The 23,039-nt window shown below is 43.0% G+C and overlaps 2 protein-coding genes across 3 annotated transcripts in view; one reads left to right on the forward strand and one right to left on the reverse strand.

The window, feature by feature from the left end:
• The first annotated feature begins 259 nt into the window (after positions 1–259).
• adck5 (aarF domain containing kinase 5) lies at positions 260–18,317 on the forward strand. Its single transcript, XM_034705354.1, is given in 16 exon segments — positions 260–575; positions 3,651–3,742; positions 3,825–3,974; positions 4,292–4,367; positions 5,589–5,789; positions 5,894–6,034; positions 6,263–6,376; positions 6,466–6,597; positions 6,677–6,760; positions 6,852–6,933; positions 9,627–9,705; positions 9,783–9,874; positions 11,984–12,075; positions 12,077–12,237; positions 14,590–14,703; positions 17,548–18,317. Coding segments are annotated over 16 exon segments (1,737 nt in total). The 5' UTR covers positions 260–551; the 3' UTR covers positions 17,651–18,317.
• Positions 18,318–22,611: 4,294 nt separating this feature from the next.
• Positions 22,612–23,039, reverse strand: part of cpsf1 (cleavage and polyadenylation specific factor 1) — a 27,946-nt gene continuing 27,518 nt past the window's right edge. For both annotated transcript variants that reach the window (XM_034704747.1, XM_034704746.1), the window contains exons 38-39: positions 22,913–23,039; positions 22,612–22,831 (exon numbers count right to left, since the gene is read on the reverse strand). In XM_034704747.1, coding sequence (XP_034560638.1) covers positions 22,784–22,831; positions 22,913–23,039 — 175 coding nt within the window. In that variant the 3' untranslated portion in view covers positions 22,612–22,783. The remainder of the gene's footprint in view (positions 22,832–22,912) is intronic.

Raw genomic sequence — 23,039 nt, forward strand, 5'->3', positions numbered from 1 at the left:
CGGTGGGCTGAGAGAAGACTACTGTTACAAGCTGCTAAATCAAGAGAATCACAGCTTCTTCTTTTGAAAAGTACACACACATACAAACAAGATAGAACAAATCAAAACTAATGAAAGAAAGAGAAATCAAGAGAATCACAGATGTGTGTGATGTTATTGTGGACGGAGGGAGGAATAAAAACACTGAGGTTAATCTACCAATCAGACATGTTCAGCATTGCAGGCCCTGCCCCCCAAAAGTCCTGGAACCTCTGAAAAGTACTACCCCTCAAGCATGGGGCTTTTTAGGGGGGAGGTTGTCTGCCCCTTAACTAAATGTAGACCCTGGGTCCACCGGTCCAAACGCACTTAGTTAAAGGAAAGTCCCTCTGCTCGAAAAACGCCTTATGGCCGCTTGCTACCAACCCGGAAGTCCGTGTGCGGTCATCCTCTCGCTCTGTTCCTCAGTCTTTGAGAGGAGGTGGATCTGAACCTAACAAGCGATCACATTGGGAAAGACACCTTGGTATTGACACTACATTGAACCAGAACCACCGTAACACCAGGACAGGATGCCAGGAGGGACCAGCAGAGTGGTAAATACCGACATGTCTTCACTTTTTATGCGGGCTTTGGTAACCTTGGATGCGTTAGCTAGAGCTAGCATGTTGACCAACAGCTAGCCACGTTAGCATCAACAGCTACCATCAGATGGGAGGCTCATTAAGGAGACTTTGATTTGTGTGTTTGAGTTCATGTGTTGTAAGTTGACATCCACAGCAACATTATTATCAAGGTTTCTCACAACTTTCAGTTGAGTTGTTTCTCAGTTTGACAGGAGACTATCAGACATGTGTTTACTAATATAACACCTCTGTGAATCAAAGGAGACAGATCATACCTCCTCCCTGTGTGAGAGGCACTCAGGGGCTCAGTGACTGGGTCTGTGTGATGTTTCAGTGCTCAGGTCCCTGACTCTCTGCTATCTGAACATCAATTTGTCAGCTCTGGAGACATTTTGTCCCTCAGATGCAGAAAGCCAACAAAAACAACAGAGCACCCTGGCTGACCATACTGGCCTTGATCCTGACTCCCCTCACTGCTTCTTCTTCCTTCTCTGCAAACATGGCACACACAAACATAAACACACACAGCTGATACTGTCATGTGAATGAGGCAAGAGGTCAGCAGTGATAATAATCAACCAATGCTAGCTGTGCTTAAAGGCCCGGAGTCCCTTTTCCTCAGAGTCCTTCTCATCCTGGATGTCCTCAGTGCCCTGTGTGTGGCAACCTCAAGGATTTTTAGAGCCTGAACCCTCTGAGAACCTTTGCATTGATGTATCTTTTTGAAGAATGATGAATGATCCATAAAGCTTAAAGGCAAACTCAGGACTGACCTTTTAGTCTCTGTTTTAACCAAGTCTTATTCTATCTTACTTTATTATTGATTATCTAGTTCAAATTGTATTCACTATTTAAAGTATACACAGTCTTATTTTAAGTTATTGTACACACATTTATATTATTTATTCATTTATTTATTTATTTATTCATTCATTATTATTTATTTATTTAGTTATTAATTCGATTTTATCAGCTTGTGATTTTTACAGATGTGTTTTATTATCTTATTAATTTATTTCATTTTGGTTAGTTTAATTTCCCATCTTGAGTTTTAACATCTTAAGTGTCCTCCATATGTTGACAGCGTTTCCTCAGTTCATTTAGCAACTTCTTTTTTATTTATTATATGATTATTATAGTTATTATTATCATTATTATTATTATCTTATACTTATTGATATTATAATAATTATTGTTGTTTCTATTATTGTAATTATAAACAAAATAATGATAACAATAATAATTTGTATTATTATTATAATTATTGTTGTTGTTATTCTTATTATTATATATATATTATTATTACGTTTACTATTTATATTATACTTATTATTATTATCATTACATATTATTATTTATATTCTATTTATTACTGTTATTATTATTTATATTATATTTATTATTGTTATTATTATTTATATTATATTTATTATTTTTATTATTACTGTTATTATTATTGTTATTATTACTGTTATTATCATTTATATTATATGTGAATATATTATATAAACCTTCAAGGTTCATGTTGCCTCGATTGCTCGGTCCTGCCGTTTTTCCCTCTATAACATCAAGAGGATCCGACCCTACCTGACAGAACACGCAACACAGGCTCATGTAATGTCACGCATTGACTACTGCAACTCTCTACTGGCAGGCCTCCCTGCATGCACAGTTAAACCTCTGCAAATGATCCAGAACGCAGCAGCAGCACGTCTGGTCTTCAACCAGCCTAAGACAGCTCAAGTCACTCCCCTGCTCATCTCACTACACTGGCTTCCAGTTGCAGCTCGCATCAGATACAAAACTCTAATCATGACTTACAAAGCAGGAACCAAAACCGCTCCAGTTTACCTGGAACCCCTCATCCAGGTCTACTGCCCTTCTCGCCCGCTACGCTCAGCCTCTGAAAAGCGCCTAGTGCTTCCAGCACACAAGGCCTCAAAATCACTAGCTGGACTCTTCTCTTCTGTTGTCCCCTAAATGGTGGAATGAATTGTCCAACTCCATTCGATCTGCAGAGTCCCTCTCTACTTTCAAAAGACAGCTTAAGACCCAGCTCTTTAGGAAGCACTATGCACTTAGCTAGACTGTTCTCCACTGTTGTCCCCAGTGGCAGATCATGTCTTCCAGCTACAGTTGACTCACACTGTCCTGCTCTACTCTGGGAATCTGTGTTCAGGTCTTGAGGGACCCAGCACTTGGTACTTTGGTCATTATTGTGGTGATGTTAATTGTTGATGATGATAAGGTCTTAAATTGTTTGGTTGCTTCATTGTAGATGTTCCTTATTTTATAATTAAACATAATAATAATAATAATAATAATAATAATAATAATAATTCCTTACTTACTTTTGTGCATTGCCTTTACACTGCTTGGCAGTACCTGCACCCAAATTGACTTGAAGCACTTTGTTCCTCTTACTGATCTTGTTTCCTCTTGTCTAGATCTTTGCTTGTGTTGTTCTTGTTCTCGTATGTACGTCACTTTGGATAAAAGCATCTGCTAAATGACATTGTAACATTGTAACATATGTATTATTATTATAATTATTGTTTTATTATAAGTATTATTTATTTATTTCTAATATAATTTTTTGTATATATCATGTTCTTAATCTTACATATGGATTGTGGGGTGGGTTTGGGGTCAGGGCTGGGGTTGGGGTAAGGATGGGGGGGTCTTCTTATTTTTCTATATTTTTAATATTTACTATAATTTTTTATTATTTTTATTTTCAGCACTTTGTGTTACAATCTCATTGTATGAAAAAAGCTTTACAAATAAAGTCGGATGGATGGATAGATAGATGGATTGATTATTGATTGAGTGATTAATTGATTGATTGATTGATTGATTATTGATTGAGTGATTAACTGATTGATTATTGATTGAGTGATTAATTGATTGATTGATTGATTGATTGAGTGATTAATTGATTGATTGATTGATTGATTGATTGATTGATTGATTGATTGATTGATTGATTGATGGATAAAGATGTTACCAACATCAGTCTCCTCCTGTTTCTCTCTCTCTCTTCAGTTCAGGTTATGTTTACGCCACACGGCTCTGCTCCAAAGATGTACACATCACAGCTCTTCCCTCCAGACCTCCAGACCCCTCAGCTCCCTCAGGTACCGTCTGATGTCCCTGTAACAATCACAGATCAGCCTCAGTGATATTCCTGTGTTGTGACGTGATGTTTCCTGCTTGTAGGGAAGGCAAACGCAGAGGGCTTCTGTGGAAGACACTGCTCGGCATCTCGGTCGGTGTTCCCGTGGCAGTGGGTGTGCAGTACGCTGCGTCAGATCACAGAGCGAGGAGGAAGATGAGGATCGTGATTGAAGGATTCGGTCGCTTCTGCAGGTGAGGTCTTGTCAGTCAATGAGTTCAAGAGGAGTAAGAATAACATGTATATTTCTATTATAATGATCACATATGACTACTGCAGGCAGTAAAGCAGACCCCCTCCCTCCCTTGGTGCTAGGACAGATGTTAGTTCCCTCTTTCCTCTCTCGTTGATGTTTGAGCTCGACACAGACTCTTTCTCTGGGGCAAATAAAAGCTGATCTCTCAGCCTGTCAGGAGATCAGTCTTCTGGAATTATTCTGGGACATGATCAGAAAGTTTTGTTCCCTTAGTGTTCTATAGTCTTGTTCAGTCTCTTGTCTGTGTGTCCTAAGGTCTCTCTCTGTAGGAGTCTTCATCTCTGTGGATTACTGGTGGACCACCAATGTGTCTCTCCAGGGTCTCGATGAGGTAAGTTTCATCATGCCATGAAAACAGATTTAATCAACACATGTGAGGCTCAATCAATCAATCAATCAATCAATCAATCAATCAATCAATCAATCAATCAATCAATCAATCAATCAATCAATCAATCAATCAATCGGCCGTGTTGGGTTCTGGAAAGAGGGATAGAGGAGAATAAGAGAGAGAGGGAGCGGTGATAGTGATGAGACGAGTAGTAGTAGCTGTTGCCGCTGGAGTCCAGTACGTCAGTATCAGCTGGAGTCTGGAACGTCCACAGCAGGAGGACGTCTACGGCAGCCCAGAGGAACCTATGAGACAAGGGAGCTCAGGGACTCCAGAAAGGTCTATGGTTAGTAACTTTAATGGGACAGGGAGAGTTAAAGTAAGTGATGAGGGGGTTGGGGGGAAGGGGGTGAGATAGGATCCCAGTGTGTCAGTGCGCCAGTTCCCCCGGCAGTCTAAGCCTACAGCAGCATAACTAAGAGCTGGTCCAAGCCTGATCCAGCTCTAACTATAAGCTTTACCAAAAAGGAAAGTTTGAAGCCTACTCTTAAAAGTAGAGAGGGTGTCTGCCTCCCGGACCCTGATTGGTAGATGATTCCAAAGGAGAGGGGCCTGATAACTGAAGGTTCTACCTCCCATACTACTTTTAGAGACTTGAGGTAGGTCCAACAGGCCTGCATATTGGGAGTGTAGTGTTCTAGAGGGGTAATAGGGCACTATGAGCTCTTTAAGATATGAAGGTGTCTGATCATTAAGGGCTTTGTAGGTTAAAAGAAGGATTTTAAATTCTAGTCTAGATTTATGTGGAGTCAGTGTAGAGAAGCTAACACTGGAGAGATGTACTCTCTCTTCTTAGTTCTAGTCAGTACTCAAGCTGCAGCGTTTTGAACTAGCTGAAGAATCTTTAGAGACTTATTGGGGCAGCTTGATAAGAGGGAGTTACAGTAATCTAACCTGGAGGTAACAAATGCATGGACTAGTTTTTTTGCATCGCTCAGGATGTGTCTAATTTTAGAAATATTGCGCAAGTGAAAATAGGCTGACCTTGAGATTTGCTGAATGTGCAAGTTGAAGGATAAATCTTGATCAAATAGGCCTCCTAGATTCCTAGCAGAGGTGTCTGATCCGGTGTTTACACATTCATAGTTTCCTCTCATGTTCTCATGCCAAAGGTGTGATACCGTCAGGGCAAACATGTCTCACTGCTCCCTCCCCTGCTAGAACAGCCCATCCTACCTGGCTGAGCTGTCAGCGTGCCACCAGAGGGCAGCAGAGTGCATGGTGGAAGGAGCTGTAAAGAACGGAGGGATATACATCAAACTTGGTCAAGGTCTGTGTTCCTTCAACCACCTCCTCCCCCCCGAATACATCCGTACCCTGCAGATACTTGAAGACAAGGCCTTGAACAGGAAGTACAAAGAGGTGAGAGCGCCGACACAAACAAGGCTACAGCGAGAGAGAGAGAGACAGAGACAGAGAGAGAGAGAGAGAGAACAGCTCTACATTTCTGTTTGTCTCTGTGACAGGTTGATGCTCTCTTTCAAGAAGACTTCAACAAAACCCCGGAGCAGCTTTTTAAAACCTTTGACCACGATCCCATCGCTGCTGCCAGCTTGGCCCAGGTTCATAAGGCTGAGCTGTTTGACGGGACTCCTGTGGCTGTGAAGGTGAGCATGTTTCTCAAACAAACCAAGGGTACAAATATAAAACTCATATCCTCCTGCATCATGGGATATTACTTTAAAACGACAATTGATGAGGCATAAATATCTGACACTACATTCAACATAAATCAAGTCTGACCTCTTTGTTTTCTGTGTTTATTCGGGGTAGATTAGTCTTTCATGCAGGGGTAGAGTTAAGCAGTCCCTCAGTCCTCGCTTTTTGTTTTAAAGGTGCAGTACATTGACCTCAGGGACCGGTTCGACGGAGACATCAGGACATTAGAGATCCTGCTGGATATCGTGAAGTTCATGCACCCCAGCTTTGGATTCCGCTGGGTTCTGAAGGTCAGAGAGTTGCTGGTTTCTCTAAACTGTATGTGTCTTCAAGGTGAATGCAGCCAGACAAATATGGATTTGTATTCTCCCTCCTGCAGGACCTTAAAGGCACACTGGCTCAGGAGCTGGACTTTGAAAATGAGGCCAGAAACTCTGAGAGGTGTGCAGAGGAGCTGAAACACTTCTCTTTTGTTGTTGTACCCAAAGTGTTCTGGGAGCAGACGAGTAAGGTGAGCTGACATTAAGAGCACAGAATATCTGGACGACAGTGTTTCATCGTCTAAAGCTTCTCCTCCTGTTTCCATAAAGAGAGTGTTGACTGCAGAGTTTTGCCACGGGTGCAAAATCAACAATGTAGAGGAGATTAAGAGACAAGGACTGAGTTTGAAAGATGTGAGTTTAAGCACTTCACACTGCAGATGATACTCAGAGTATAATCATAGAGGTGCTGTTTGAAATATCACATCTGCTGTTTGTTTTTCAGACTGCTGATAAACTGATCCGAACATTCGCTGAGCAAATATTCTACACCGGGTTCATCCACGCTGACCCTCATCCTGGGAACGGTTGGTACTCCAGGCTAGGGATGTAAACAATTAATCCAGTATCCTAACTGATCCAGCTCTAACTATAAGCTTTATCAAAAAGGAAAGTTTGAAGCCTACTCTTAAAAGTAGAGAGGGTGTCTGCCTCCCGGACCCTGACTGTAGCCTCTGAATATGGGGCACACAAGCTTAAACTGTTAGGACAACAGCTTCCCTAAAATGAGATTAACTTTAGACTAGAAGAGGCCAAGCCAAAGCTTTAAGCCACTGAGGCGCTGCACCTGGAATACCTAATTGACGCGCTGGGAAGTACCGTGCTTGATGAATGAAAGTCCAAGTCATATTTGCATCATGAGCTCTCAGTCCATTTATTTCTGTGATCTATGCTCCAATAGTGTCCAATGCATAACAATTCACAGATGAACATCCACACATGTCTCCTGCGGCACCATGCTGCTTCAGTGGTCCAAACTGTTTCACCTTTCCGGGCAGAACACCTGACAACGCAACAAAGGTTCCTACCTTGAATAGAAATTGACCGCCAATAACCCTGTCATCATCTGCCTTACATGTAGTGTTGAAAGGAGGGCAGAGATGATGATCACGACCACACTTCTCTTAAATCATTTACCAGCTGTATTGAAAAGAATAAATCATTAATACTGAACATCAGGGCTTTCTGATGTTAATCTTAACACTTGAAAGATTGCGGGTTCAAGACCAGTGCAGGAGTAGATTGTGTTTTGTATGTGCATGTAAAGAACTGTGACAAATCATTGAAGCAGGACAAAAACTAGGCTGTAGTAATTCTGCTTGAAGAATGCAGTGAATATATCATGATTCCCTCATGTCTCCCCTAACCCAGCTGCAGTGACAGGTAGGGATGGGTACCTTTCACATTTGAACCGATACGGTACCGATACCCGGTACCTGGGAATCGGTACTGGTACTCAACGGTACCAATTTTCGGTACTTTTGTGTTTATGTGGTAATAAATGTTAATTAAAAAAAAAGATATCTCAAATTTGTTTCATTTAACATATTTATTTCATTTAACATGAAAGGAACAGAAACAGGATTATATAGGTGATTAGATATATTAGCTGATACGTGCTTGTGGCGTCTCATTGCTCTTTCAGGAGTTTATCAATGAACACATGTGAATGTCTGCGGATGTGAGTCAGTTCTCCGTCTCTTTATAAGAACAGGACACACAACTTACTTGTTGGGCATTCACGCACACAGGAACGGTTCTAAACAGGGCAGGTAGTCGGAGCGAGAGGGTCAGTCTCAACCATAGACTGTAGAAAATAAATTGAATCCTCTTGCTGCTCTGCCTCGCGGTGAGTGCGCGTTTGTGCTCCGTTTGGCGCGCTCCCGCGCAGATGCAGAGAGCAGAGAGCAGAGATGTCCACCCGATCAGTCTCTGACTTTATTACAGGGCGAAAGTATGAAAAAATCACCTCCTCTTCCACTCCCTCACAGTCACAGGGATGCGTTCAGGTACCGAAACATGGTACCGTTTGATTTTACGTGAATCGGTACTCGGTAGTACAGACGGAATTTGGTCGGTACCTTTAAAAGGACCAAATTCGGTACCCATCCCTAGTGACAGGCCACAGCAGTACGCAGTGGCATGTCACAAGGCAGTTTTCGATCTCGGTGCTGACTAGCTACTTCTTCTTTGGACAGAGAGCTCTGACAATAATATGTAGCAGTCTGAAATGAATGAACTTAAAGGATCAATACAAGTTTCCAAGAGCTGACTTCACATCCCAACAATAGGTTGTTTGCAGTCACGTGACGCCAGTGACGGGTGGAATTCAAATGGGGGTCAGGAAGTAAATTTCAGAATGGATGCAACCGAGGAAAATTAAATTAAGAGCTTTGCCTTCTGGCTCAGCTCCCTCTTCACCACGACAGACCGGTACAGCGTCCGCATCACTGTAGACACCGCCCCGATCCGTCTGTCGATCTCCCGCTCCCTCTTCTCCTCACTTGTGAACAAGACCCCGAGATACTTAAACTCCTCCGCCTGGGGCAAAGACTCTCCTCCGACCTGGAGAGGGCAAGCCACCCTTTTCCGACTGAGCACCATGGCCTCAGACTTGGAGGTGCTGATCCCCATCCCCGCTGCTTCACACTCAGCTGCAAACCGTCCCAGCGCGAGCTGGAGGTCACCGTTCGATGAAGCCAATAGGACGACATCATCTACAAAGAGCAGAGATAGAATCCCAAGGCCACCGAACCGGAAACCCTCCGCCACTTGGCTGCGCCTAGAAATTCTGTCCATAGAAGTTATGAACAGAACCGGTGACAAAAGGCAGCCCTGGCGGAGTCCAACCCCCACCGGGAACGAATTCGACTTACTGCCGGCAATGCAAACCAAACTCTTGCTCCGACAATACAGAGACTGAATGGCCCGTAGCAACAGGCCATCCACTCCACTCCACTGGAAATAGATCCTAAATAGTACATTTACATTGCTGCGATAATAAACACAGAGCAGTTTGTACTCTGGTGTCTGATGTTGTCTGAAACATCTCAGAAGAAGAAAACAGAAAAGAAATCTGAGTCTTGAAAAGTACCAGAGAACCATGCTGCTTCAGAGTACAGCTTCTTTCCCTCTGGTGGACTCATACAAGGTTTAAAAATGACCACCATAATGTTCATTATAATACTGCAGTTAGATGTTTCATTTGTTTGTGTTCCAGTTCTGGTGAGACCAGGTCCTGATAAGAAGGCAGAGTTGGTGCTCCTGGACCACGGCCTGTATGAATACCTCAGTCAGCGGTAAGACTCAGCGCTCTGCTCTATACTATCTGTGACTCCACTCTGCTGTGAGCTGTAACCGTGACCTTTCCCCTCAGGGACAGAGCTGCCCTTTGTAAACTCTGGAGGTCCATAGTCCTGAGAGACGAGGCAGCAATGCAGAAGTACTGCAGCGCACTGGGGGTCAAAGGTAAATGGTTTGAGTTGATGTGTATCAGTGGATGCTGTAACACCCTTGTTGTTAATGATGACGTGTGAGCACTTTAAACCTGGATTAGACGTCTGTCTATATTTCAGTATTTTTTGAAGTGGGGTTGTATGAGTTACATTACACTATTGCTCCTGCTAGCCACAATGAGCGCAGGTGAGCGCTTCACGGTGCAATTGTGCAGCTCTTGACTTTTGGCACTATTTTTAGATGCACCTCGCAGACCGGTGTTCTTCCGCTGCATGAGCACGGATACACGCCGATCAGCTGTTTGGATCAACAAGCACGTAGCAGGACCAAGTAGTGGTATCGGTCTTTAGAGTGAATTAAACTCACTTTCTGCACATTTAAAAGATGGGATGTACCTGTCTTTATCCCGGCTGTTCAAACAAGCAAACCTCCTGTAAGGCAGGGAACTCTGGATGATGAGTGATGCAGACTGGAGCCGTATGTGAGCCGCTGGTATCCTCTGATTCAGAAAGGTCCTGAAGTTGTCACTAAGTCCCTCTCCTGACAGCAGAAGCTCTCTGGGTTCGTTGGCATGGGCTCACAGTTTACACACCGGCACCACCAGGTAACGTTGATCTCTCCTGCTCACTCGTTAGCACAGAACTTTCTCCCCTCTCTTCTTCGTTGTACGTTGGGTCTGCATCTGGAGTTCTTCCTCTGTAAACTCTGATTCATAGAAATATCCTCTTGTGTCCACAGTAACCGGCATGTCATCGTCGCTGTCAGAATCACTCATTTCTGCAGTCTTGTAGTTTTTGTTCCTAAAAGTGTAGGCAGATCCAAACAGCTGATCGGTGTGTATCCGTGCTCACGGGGGAGAACACCGGTCTGCGAGGTGCGTCTGAAAATAACAAAACAAAGGGGTTTTCTGACGGCAAACTGAATAGCTCCAATTTTTTCTACTGGTTCATGCATTTGCACCGTGATGAGAGCTTGAACCATATTTTCTTAAAGATGACATATCACGCTTTTTTTCATCAATATATATTGGTCTAAGAGGTCCCCAAAACATGTCTTTAAAGTTTATGCTCAAAAAAACCCACTTTGAAATCAGATTTTGGTCTGCCTGAAAAACCCTCTTCCTCTCCTCAGAACAGTCTGTTTTCTCTCTGACCACGCCCCCTCAGGAAGTGGATGTGCCCTCGGCTCTCCAGCACGTTGATCTAATGTTTACATGTTGGCTGAATATACACGGCTGCTCAGAGATCACGTTACTTCAACCCTCTGAATCTGATCCAGAATCTGATCCTGATGGAGAGGCGCCTGCAGCAGGACCTTTCTGAACCATTGGTCACAGATTTAGTGTTTCTTGTTGTTTTATTTATCAGTATGTCGACGTGTGTCTTGGTACACAGCTATGAACATGTAGCTATGTAGCTATGCTAACTAGCGCTAGCACTTATCCATGATAAATAAAAATCATCCACTAGATCTTCAAATCTGCAGACGTGGGGAGTAAAACCGACCTCTGTGTTTATTAAGACAGCCTACAACTAGCATGCCTCCCTCCTAAGCTCCTTGTTACCACACATGTGTGCAGGTAATGAAAAACAGAGGAGGGGTTGAGTTGTATTTTATACAGTCTATGGACTGAACAAGCTCCGAGCTCTGACTCCGTGACAGACCGGATATTGTTGTGACGTAACAAAAACACTGAAGTCTGAAACGGCTGGTTTCACACACATTTACAGAAAGTTGGAGAAATCAGAACAGGGGCAGAATGGATTTTTTTCATTTTCAGGGGGTTTGTAGACATGCCAGGGAAACATATTTCAGGTAGAGAACCATTAAAAAGTCAATTTTGCATGATATGTCACCTTTAAGTTTAGCGAAATTACGTGAAATAGGAGGCCCCGTCCGCAGAGAAAATAGCCTAGCTTACCTGTCGGTCCTCTGGGAATTTTCTTATTAAAGGGGAAGAGCTCACCTGCACTCATTGTGGCTAACAGGAGCAATAGTGTACTGTAACTCATACGACCCCACTTCAAAAAAACTGAACTATCCCTTTAACGTGTGAAACAGGCCCACTTTAATGGTTTCATGTTAAAACAATATCTAAATTTCTTCTGGACCGGGCCACAGAATATTTCCTCTTCTCCGAGATGCTGCTGCAGCGACCCATCAACATGCGCGAGCTGGGCCTGTCCAACATCCTGAGCCGGGAGGAGACGGCCCTACATGCGTGAGATGGCCATGCAGCGCTTCGGAAGCATCATGCAGGTGTTGAAGTCGATGCCTCGGCCCATGCTGCTCGTCTTCAGGAACATCAACACGGTCCGAAGCATCAACATCACTCTGGGAGCTCCTGTGGACCGCTACTGCGTCATGGCCAAGAGGTTAGTTCATCCAGAGTTCAGCTCCTCACGCTCAGATTCAGAGTTGTTTGGCTGCATGTTGACGTTTCCATCCTCAAGGACTTTGTGTTCTTGGTAGTTGTTGACTGATCGATTAAAAGGTGAGTTTCTTCTTTCAGGATGTTCCATTAAAAATTGACAGAGTAAATATTCTGTAATCACTCTGAACACTGTTCTTTGGAAGCAGACGTGAAAACATTCTGAGTCACCAGAACAGTCTTGATGTCAGCTGGAGCAACAAGTGGTAACAGATGTCGTCCTTTAAAAATCATTCTTTAGAAGTGCGTCCTGACTTTAGTAGTTTAAGGGAGTTTTACTTTTACAAACAATAAAGATCTAAGATAAGATAAGATAAGATAAGATAAGATAAGATATGATAAGATATTAAGATATTACTTTATTGATCCCCGGGGGGAAATTCAGTTGTTACAGCAACCCAGACATAAGTACAATCAAGAAGAGTTTCAATAAGTGAAAAATAAGTAAAAATACTACAAATCTACAAATGAAAGAGAATTCAGATTGTCCTGGCAGTAAAAATGTCAGAACTTGTTCCTGTTTTTTTTTTTTTTTTTTTTTTTTTCCCAGAGTGTTGCAACAAAACATTCTTCACATTTCAGTTTACTATAAAACTGGCCTTTCTTTGAGCTAGTTGAGTATCTGGAGCATCACATTTGTGGGTTCGATTATACTCTTAGAATGGCCAGAAAAAGAGAACTTTCATATGAAACTCCACAGTCTATTCTTGTTCTTAGAAATGAAGGATATTCCATGCGAGAAATTGCAAAGAAACTGAACATTTCCTACAACGATGTGTACTACTCCCTTCAGAGAACAGCACAAACAGGCTCTAACCAGAGTAGAAAGAGAAGTGAGAGGCCCCGGTGCACAACTGAACAAGAAGACAAGTACAGTAGAGTCTCTAGTTTGAGAAATAGACGCCTCACAGGTCCTGAACTGGCAGCTTCATTTAATGGTACCCGTAAAAACGGCAAAGAAAAAGCCATATCTGAGACTGGCCAATAAAAGGAAAAGATTAATATGGTCAGAAGAACACAGACATTGGGTAGAGGAAGATTGGAAAAAAGTGTTATGGACGGACGAATCAAAGTTTCAGGTGTTTGGATCACACAGAAGAAGATTAGTGAGATGCAGAACACGTGAAAAGATGCTGAAGAGTACCTGACACCATCTGTTAAGCATGGTGGAGGTCATGTGATGGTCTGGGGATGCTTTGGTGCTGGTAAAGTGGGAGATTTGAACAAGATAAAAGGGATTTTGAATAATGAAGGCTATCACTCAATTTTGCAACGCCATGCCATACCCTGTGGACAGCGCTTGATTGGAGCCAATTTCCTCCTACAACAGGACAATGACCCAAAGCACACTTCCAGATTATGCAAGAACTATTTAGGGAAGAAGCAGGCAGCTGGTATTCTGTCTGTAATGGAGTGGACAGCACAGTCACCAGATCTCAACCCCATTGAGCTGTTGTGGGAGCAGCTTGACCGTATGGTAGGCAAGAAAGTGTCCATCAAGCCAATCCAACTTGTGGAGGGGCTTCAGGAAGCGTGGGGTTTCTTCAGATTCCCTCAACAGATAAACAGCTAGAATGCCAAAGGTCTGCAATGTTGTAATGCTACAAAGGGAGCATTCTTTGATGAAAGCAAAGTTTGAAAGACAAAATTATTATTTCAACTAAAAAATCATTATTTCTAACATTCTCAATGTCTTGAACTATGTTTTCTATTCATTTTGTAACTCATTTGATAAATAAATTGTTGAGTTTTCATGAAAAACACAAAACTGTCTGGGTGACCCCAAACTTTTGAACGGTAGTGTATATACACACACACATACATACATACACCTACATACACGTACACACACATACATATATATATACATATATACATACACACACATATACATACACATATACACACACACACATACATACACACATACATATACACACACATACCTGTTTTATGAAGAAAGACTAAAGACCATTTATTCATCCTGGGTCAATGTTTTTTTCCAAAACTTCCAACATAAACTCATAATCCAACCTAGTGTTTCCTTAATGAATCCGTTCTTCAGAAGAATTTACTGGGAGTGTATTCACTGGTAGTTTTTAGAAAGCTTTTAAGACAAACACAAAAAAAACACAGATACCTGGATGAATACACGAGGGAAGATCTGTTTCTTAAACAAAAAACTGAAACTAGAAATCAGTTCACCAGTTTGGGGAAACTGTGTCTGGCACCATGGATGATGATGATGATGATGGATGATGATGATGATGATTGATGATGTCCCTCTCGGTTTCAGCGCGGTGCGAGGCTGGGGGAAGATTCAGGCCGAGAGGACGAGGATGACCAGACTCTGGATCTTTAGCTGGGTCAGATCAACATGGGAAGGTTTCAAGTTTGAACTGGTTCTAAGGTGAAGTTATCCCTACTATGGGATCTGAGTGCACACATTGGACATTCTGAATTTTACGGAGTTGTCTCACTTGGCAACTTCCTCTTTCTGCACATTTGTACACTGAATGCATTTATAAACCAATCAATCTTTATTTGTATAGCTCCAAATCACAACAAACATTATCTCAAGACTCTTTTACAAACAGAGCAGGTCTAGACCACTATGTCAAATTATGAACAGAGACCCAACACCAAGACAGGATAAGACTCAGTCTGACCCCACCTTAATCCACCATGAGCATTGCACTCACAGTATTAGCTAGTTACAGCGGAGAGGACAAACTTCCTTTAACAGGCAGAAACCTCGAGCAGAACCGACTCATGTTAGACAGACATCTGCCTCGACCATGTGGGTCTGGAAAGAGGGATAGAGGAGAAGAAGAGAGGAGGGAGCGGTGATAGTGATGAGACGAGTAGTAGTAGCTGTTGCCGCTGGAGGTCTGGACCGTTCACGAGCAGGAGGAGGTCTAACGGCAGCTCAGAGGAACCTACGAGACAAGGGAGCTCAGGGACTCCAGAAAGGTCTATGGTTAGTAACTTTAATGGGACAGGCAGAGTTAAAGTAAGTGATGAGGGGGTTGGGGGGAAGGGGGTGAGCTAGGATCCCAGTGTGTCAGTGCACCAGTTCCCCCGGCAGTCTAAGCCTATAGCAGCATCACTAAGAGCTGGTCCAAGCCTGATCCAGCTCTAACTATAAGCTTTATCAAAAAGAAAAGTTTGAAGCCTACTCTTAAAATTAGAGAGGGTGTCTGCCTCCCGGACCCTGACTGGTAGATGATTCCAAAGGAGAGGGGCCTGATAACTGAAGGTTCTACCTCCCATACTACTTTAAGAGACTTTAGGTACGACCAGCAGGCCTGCATGTTGGGAGCGTAGTGTTCTAGAGGGGTAATAGGGCACTATGAGATCTTTAAGATTCAATTTATAGATATAATGTACATTAATAACTCTCCACTGCAACCTCCAGTATTCCTCATGGATCTGCCCTGGGCCTCCTCCTGTTCATTATCTACCTCTTACCTCTCGGTCACATCTTCAGAATATTCAGTATTCACCTCCACTGCTACGCTGACGACCCCCAGCTGTAGCTGTCCTCCAAACCAAACTCAGTCCTTCTTCCCTCACAGACTGCATGAGGTTAAATCTCGTATACCTTTCTGAAACTCAACAGCAATAAAACAGAGACTCTTCACATTGGTTCCAAATCCAAGCTAGCCAAAACTAACAGCTTCACCCTCACCACTGATGACTCCACAGTTCTCCTTTTCCCCCAAGTCAAGAGTCTGGGTTTCATCCTGGACAGTATGATATCTTTTGAAGCCCATATCAATAATGTTACTCATCTGCTTACTTTCACCTGTGCAATATCAACCACCTCCACCCGTCCCTCACACCTAACACCGCCATTCCCTGGTCACCTCTCATATCAATTATTGCAACTCTCTCCTCTTCGGTCTCCCCCACAACCTCTCCATAAACTTCAAATCAATCAATCAATCAATCAATCAATCAATCAATCAATCAATCAATCAATCAATCAATCAATCAATCAATCAGACTTTATTTATAAAGTGCCTTTTATACAATGACATTATAACACAAAGAGCTGTACATAAAAACAACTTAAAACAGAATAAATTAAAAAAGAAAGAAAGATATATATAAAAATAAAAAGACCCCCCCCCCCATCCTAATCCCACCCCCAGCCCGACCCAAACCAACCCCAAAATCCTGAGGTTAAGAATACAATATATTCAACAACTGGTCCTGAACTCACCACCATCCTCCAACAACTTCCTGTCAAATACAAAACTTCAATATCCTCCTGCTCACATTCAAAGCTCTCCATAACCATCACCTCCATAACTCTCTGATCTCCTTCATACCTGCACTCTCAGATCCTCTTCCTCCATGCTCCTCACTGTACCCCATGCTCATCAAAAATATTTAACAAAATATTTGTTTTGTTAAAAGCAGACATCCATCCAAAATAATACAATGAAACAGATTTATTTGTAAGTAGAACTTTTATCAAGTGTTAAATATTTCATTGAACAACCAATTCTTTCATTGAAGAACAAAAACATGAATGTTGAGTTAAATATTACTCATCCCCCCCGACTCAACCTATTCAAAAAATTAACAACAGTGCACTCCCAACAAAGTCCCATTCAAAATGTTAAATGAAAAGCATCTTCCCTCAAGCTTCTCAAGCCTAGCCTCTGCAGGATTCTAGAAATCATGTGTGCTTCATGTGATGGAGGAATGCACAGTGCATGTAGGGGGCGTGGTCTCAAAAGCCCTGCAGTAAGCAGTGTGCTATGTGCATGTGATTGAGGAATAGGATATTCAACTGTACTTGATGAAATCTGGTTGTTTTAATCAAGATTATGCTCAAATATATTTTCCACAACTATATTTAAGTTCCCTATTAAGAGCCAACCTTCAATTTAGTCAATTCCTGCTTTATTTCCATATATTCCCGTTAATTCACATGGAAAGTTTCCAACTTTGAAAATTTCCCGGAATTTTGCAACCCTATTATTTATACAGTCTATGGTTTGACCTCCATGGGATCTGGATCTGCATCCCCCTGTCTCTGGCACTCTTTACCACAAACCATCCTTGACTCAAACTCTCTCCAGTTTTCTTTTTCAAGCTGCATATTCAAAGTAAACACATCGTGTGCCTTTTATATTGCATTTAACCGTTCTATCATCTTTTTTATACTCCTCCTATTCTCTCATATGAAGTGTGTTTCATTGTTGCTGCATCTGTCCTTAACGCTAACTCTCCTCCACAGATGGGAGATGGCGTCGATGAGTGTGACGCGCTGGTTCCTGAGCACGCTGTCGTTCTTTGGTCTTGTATCTCTGGATGCAGAGATGTACGAGTACCTGAGGTAGTTCACGCTACTGTCACAAAGAGCAGAGAAGAAGGAGCGATACCAAACCTGATAATGCAGTCCTACAGCTTTCCTCACCACTGCTCCACACCAAATTCTCCTGAACCCTGAGGACGCACGGGACGTTTTCAGCTTCAGGACTTCGAAAGCACCAAAACCTGATCCAACCACTCAGAACTCAACATCCTGTTTAAGTTCTTTTTAATTTAATGAATAATTTTATATATTTTTAGTATTTAAAATGCCGTTTTATAAAGTGATATCTCAGTACAGCAATGTTGATGATTTGAAGCTGCAGTTTCTTTTGATGAATCAGGAAACGTTGATCATATCAGGATCTTGTAGCAGCTGCAGCATCTTCAAAGTGACTCTGTGTTCCAGGAATGAGCCAAATCTAACGTAATGACACTAAAGCTACGTCCTGCTGGAGTTAGACCTGAACCATGACATGTTTCATGTTGCATCACACTGTGGTAACCTCGTCATATTTCAGTAAGAAAAAACGCAGCTTTAATAATGGAAACAAATCAATGTGTGAAGAAGACTTCTTTGCTTTAAATTAGCCGTTAGAGTTACTGTGAAGAATCAAAGAGCCCAGTGCCACCTCATCCAGTGTTTTTAAGATTATCTCATGCTGTCAATAAAAGGTTTTACCTCTTTTTAATAAACTCCTGTCCCGGCTTTATGTTTCCACACACAGGAATCTAGTGTTGTAGTCAAGACCACATTAACCGAGACCAAGACATGTCCGAGACCAAGACAAGACCAAGACCTGGGGGGGTGTTACTGCGGCAGCCATTGTGGTGTCCCTCCATGCCCCCGCGGCCTGGTCCATCAGTCGCAGGGCGTGGGTGGGGGCGTGGCTGGGGGGAGTGGTCGGGCCGTCTGGGGGGGGCAGGGGGGATTGGCCCTGCCGCCTCCGCCCTCCCCCCGCTCCGGCGCGCCGGTTGGCGGGCTCTGGTCCTGGTCCTGCCCGTCTGCCTGGCTGTCTGCTCCCGGTGCCGGGCCCCCTCGGCCCTGGTGGCTCCTTTGGCTCCGTCTTGGGGGGCTGTGGTGGCAGTGTTGTGGGGGTGTCCCATCGGGGGGCTGCGGGATCTCTCCCCCCCCCTTTCCTCCTACTGGGTGACCTGGGGTCGCACTGGGTGCTCCGGCGGTACCTGTTTGCTTCCGGTCTGGGTCCTTGGCTTGTCCCTGGCCTGGGTCTCCCGCGGCGGGTTGGGTCCTTCGGGTCTGACTGCTCTCGCGGCCCGGGTGCCGGGCCGAACCGCTCGGCTGATCTGACCCAAGTGGTTTCATCTGCACCAGTGGTGGTCTTGTTACACAAATAGAAACACAGCACGCGGCAACCCTCTGTGACCCAAGCTTCAGTAATGATTGTGGACACTAAGGGTTGCTTAATCATTAGTATCACCCCACGGAGTTTTTTTTGGCATCATGGTGAGATGGTCCCTCTCCATCTAAGTGTGTTAGGTCTCTCTCTCCTTCTCTCTCCCTGTCCCTTGTATACCCTTATGTAATCTTTCTTTCACTTTCTCTTATTTTTTTATTATTTTTTTTTGGTCCACCTAGGTGTGCACGCCCTCTTTACAGAACATGATATTAGCTGTCAATAAAAGATAGGCCAGAGTTCTAAGAGGGATGGTGATGGTTGCATGCACACAGTCACAAGCACAGAAGAAAAAGGTTTCTTTCTTTTCTTTTGCTGCAAGAATAAATTGCATTAATATTTGACAGTTTGTGACAAACATGACACAAACCAGAAATATATATGCAGACAAGAGGAAAAAAAAAAAAAAAAAAAAAAAGACCAAGACTATTAGGGATCGAGACTAGGGTTGCCAACTTTCTCACTCCTAAATAAGGGGCAGGTTCACGGTGCCATGGTGGTGTGAGCATGATGTGTGAATTAAGCATATATTCTGATTCTGATTAAACTGGAAATGCAGAAAGTGTGTCTACTCCCTTTAATCCTTACTGTATCATTATGTAACCTCATATGAATAAACCTCAAAGAAACCACAGTTTGGATCTTTACATAAAAAAAACAGGCAAAAGAAAAATGAAATGCAGAAGAGGAGTATGACTCACCACATGTACTTTTTCCATGGATACTTTTTGCTGCTCTTGACTGACTCAAGCAGTCTTTGTCCTTTTGCATGACGAGTGCCAGTTTACAGATATCTGAAGTTCATGTTTGATCAGCTCTGTGCTGCATCTGTTTCTTGAATCTGACCATTTAACGGCCATCAGAGAGAAAATCCTCTCCACTTTTTTGCAGGACTTGGCGCATTTGTGCTGGTGTACAACTGATACGCGTGAGGGGGCCTGTGATTGGATGACAGGCGGTGTGATTGGCACATGATCTGCCACTGCTGTTTATCTGATCTAGGATCTGTAGAGTGCAGTCTGCTGTATTTACAAGAGTTAAAAGTCAATATACGGGACAATTGAGAGTCCTGTAAGAAAAAAAACAAATTTGGCCCATATACAGGATGTCCCGGCTAATACAGGACAGTTGGCAACCCTAAAGAGTCAAGACCAAGACCATATGTATCAATGAAAAATCAGTATGAGAGTTAACAAAATAAAAGACTTCTGTTTATTTTATTTAAGTTTGCTTTAAATATAAATTTAAATAAATATGACAGCAAGAGACAATGTCTTTGTTGCCTTTCTTTTGATGCACTGTGAGAGACTTTGACTCCTGAAGTGTTGTTTTCCTCATCGTTAGTTTAACTTTCACTTTAGATCAGAGATAAAGCTGCTGTTGGTATTCTTGATAGAAACATCAGTTAAAGAGAGATTTGGAATGTCAACACTACCCCTCCTCACCAGATTTCCCCTACTTCTCGTAGTGCCGGCTTCCCAGCCAATGAGGACAACGTAGTAGGGGCTGCCACTCGACCAATCAGGACAGAGGGTCGGAGAGTAGCTCTGATTGGTCCGTGATAACGAGAACAAGGGGAATAATAACATTGCTTGATACAATAGCATTGAAAAACCCAAGAGATTTCGCCATTATCTCAAATTTCTTCAATTACCGATGAGTACTGATGGGTATTGTGACTTTTTTTTCCAAACCCAGCAGAAAAAAAGGATTGTTTTTTTACCCCATTTCTCCTAATGCACCTTTAAAACTGTGTTTTTATGCCAGTGATCTCAGGAGAGGTAGGAGGTTCTGTTTTCTAATATTTGTAGTGTTTGTATCAGACGGGTTATAGCTGTTGACTGTGGCGGGTGTTTATCTGTGCCCTTCTCTCAGTGTGCCTCCAGAGTTTGTTATTGAATGTCTTAGCAGACATCTCTGATCACGGCACACAGTCTCTCCTGTCGTCTGTCTCCATTAGGGGCTGTGCAATACCACAAATTCTGGTTAAGATCTGATACCAAATAACACAGGGCCAGAATCACCCGATATCGATACTGATACTTTCTATCATTCAAAGTATCTTATGTACTTTGATATATTATGTGTGTTGTTAAAACACTGAACAGTTTTTAAAGCAACAACAAATACTCTGTCTGAAGCATTTCCCTCCTCCTCCCTTCTTTCCTCTTGAAACTCAGAGTTCTCTTTGACGTGGATTTTAGATGTTTGGAACTAATTGGTGGTGTTATCACAGTAGCGAACAGCCTTCCTACACATGTCAGAGTTCACTACATTTTCAGTGACAGCTGTAAATAGCTCCACAAGATGCTCCTCTTACTTTCAGCCATCACGGCATGCAATGCATGTCTGATTGGCACCGTTAGTCAGGGTGTGTGATGTGGCGCGCTGCGTAATGCGTTTGTTGGTTGTTTGAGCAGACAGGACAGCAGCAGTGGAGAAGTAAAGCGTGCATGCACTGAGTGTGTTCAAGAGAACAGAACGTTGTTTGCACAGACTCTTTGATGAACTGGATAAAACCTAGAAGAGAGAAACTGAAACTGGGATTGTTCCTATTGATGCTAGAATCGAAAAGAAGGCCCACCAGCGCCTCTACTTTCTTAGGAAGCTGAGGCGAGCAGGACTTGGGAGCTCAGCTCTGAACTCCTTTTACAGATGTGTGGTGGAGAGCGTCCTGTGCTCCTGCATCAGTGTTGCGTGGCAGCTGCTCTGCTGCAGAGAAGAAGACTCTGCAGAGGGTGGTGAAGGCTGCACAGAGGATTGTAGGGAACAGCTTACCACCAACCACAGACATTTACACCAGCAGATGCAGAAATAGGGCCTCTGGCATCATGAAGGACACCTCCCACCTCCCACCCTGCACACAAACTGTTTGCTCCTCTCCCCTCAGGCAGGAGGCTGCAGAGCATCAAAAGCAGAACCACCAGAATGAGGAACAGCTTCTTTCCTGAGGCTGTAAGACTGCTGAACTCTGGTGGTGCTCTGTAGTCTCAGCCGCTCCCAGCCATACAGACTCTGACATGAACAGTACAATAAAACGGACTACCTCAAAACTTGCACACTGTACATTTGCACATTCAATTGCACTATGCACAATATTTATATATTTATATATGTATTTATATTTTTACATTTATTACTATGTCTTCCCTTAATTCGTGCTCTTTTTTTGGCTTAATGCGGGACCTGAGAAATGTAATTTCGTTCCATATCATGTGACAGCTTGTATTGGTATGACAATAAAAAACCTTGAATCCTTGATCTTCAAAAATGAGGCATAGCTAGTATCTGTAGTATCCATATTTTGGGATCGATCCGCCCACCTTTAGTCTCCATTCATTAATGCATGAGTGAAGGGGGCGTGTCACTCACTGTAGCACCATGAAAGTCGCGGTCATAACCGGGACACAGAGGGCATCAGTGGTGGTCTTGAGCAGTCTTGATCTAAAATAAGGAGTCCACCCAGACTGAGACCAGGACACAACCGAGTAAAAATGCTTTTGATTCTGAGACGAGACTGAGACCTTGAATAAGCGGTTTGGAGTACTACAACACTACAGGAATCACACCCAAAGTTTCTGTAAATGACTTTTACTGGTTTTTGTTTTTCTACAAAATGTCCAAAAGAAACTGCGGTTTGTTTCAGTCTGACTACGAACACAAAGTTTGAAAAAGATGGCTATAACAAAACATTTTCTCCATTCAGTATAAAACAGCTTCAGAGGTCGAGGTTTGGGAATGTGGCTCTCAGAAGTGTGCGGTGACTCGGTCCATCTCCAGAAGGTCGTCCAGGATCTGGAGATGAGAAGAGGATCGAATGAGAGACAAACTACAAAAAAACAGAAAGGAGTCTCTGCTTCCTGTCTCTGCACTCACGATATCCTGAGTGGTACCGATCTTCTTGGCCAGCTCACTGCGCTCCATCGTGCTGAGGTACAAGTACTTGTTGAGGAGTTCTCCATCCAGGATGTTCCTCACAGCGTTCTGCAAGCTCCGTCTGTCG

This window comes from Notolabrus celidotus, chromosome 16 (genome assembly GCF_009762535.1).
Source record: "Notolabrus celidotus isolate fNotCel1 chromosome 16, fNotCel1.pri, whole genome shotgun sequence".
NCBI lineage: Eukaryota > Metazoa > Chordata > Actinopteri > Labriformes > Labridae > Notolabrus > Notolabrus celidotus.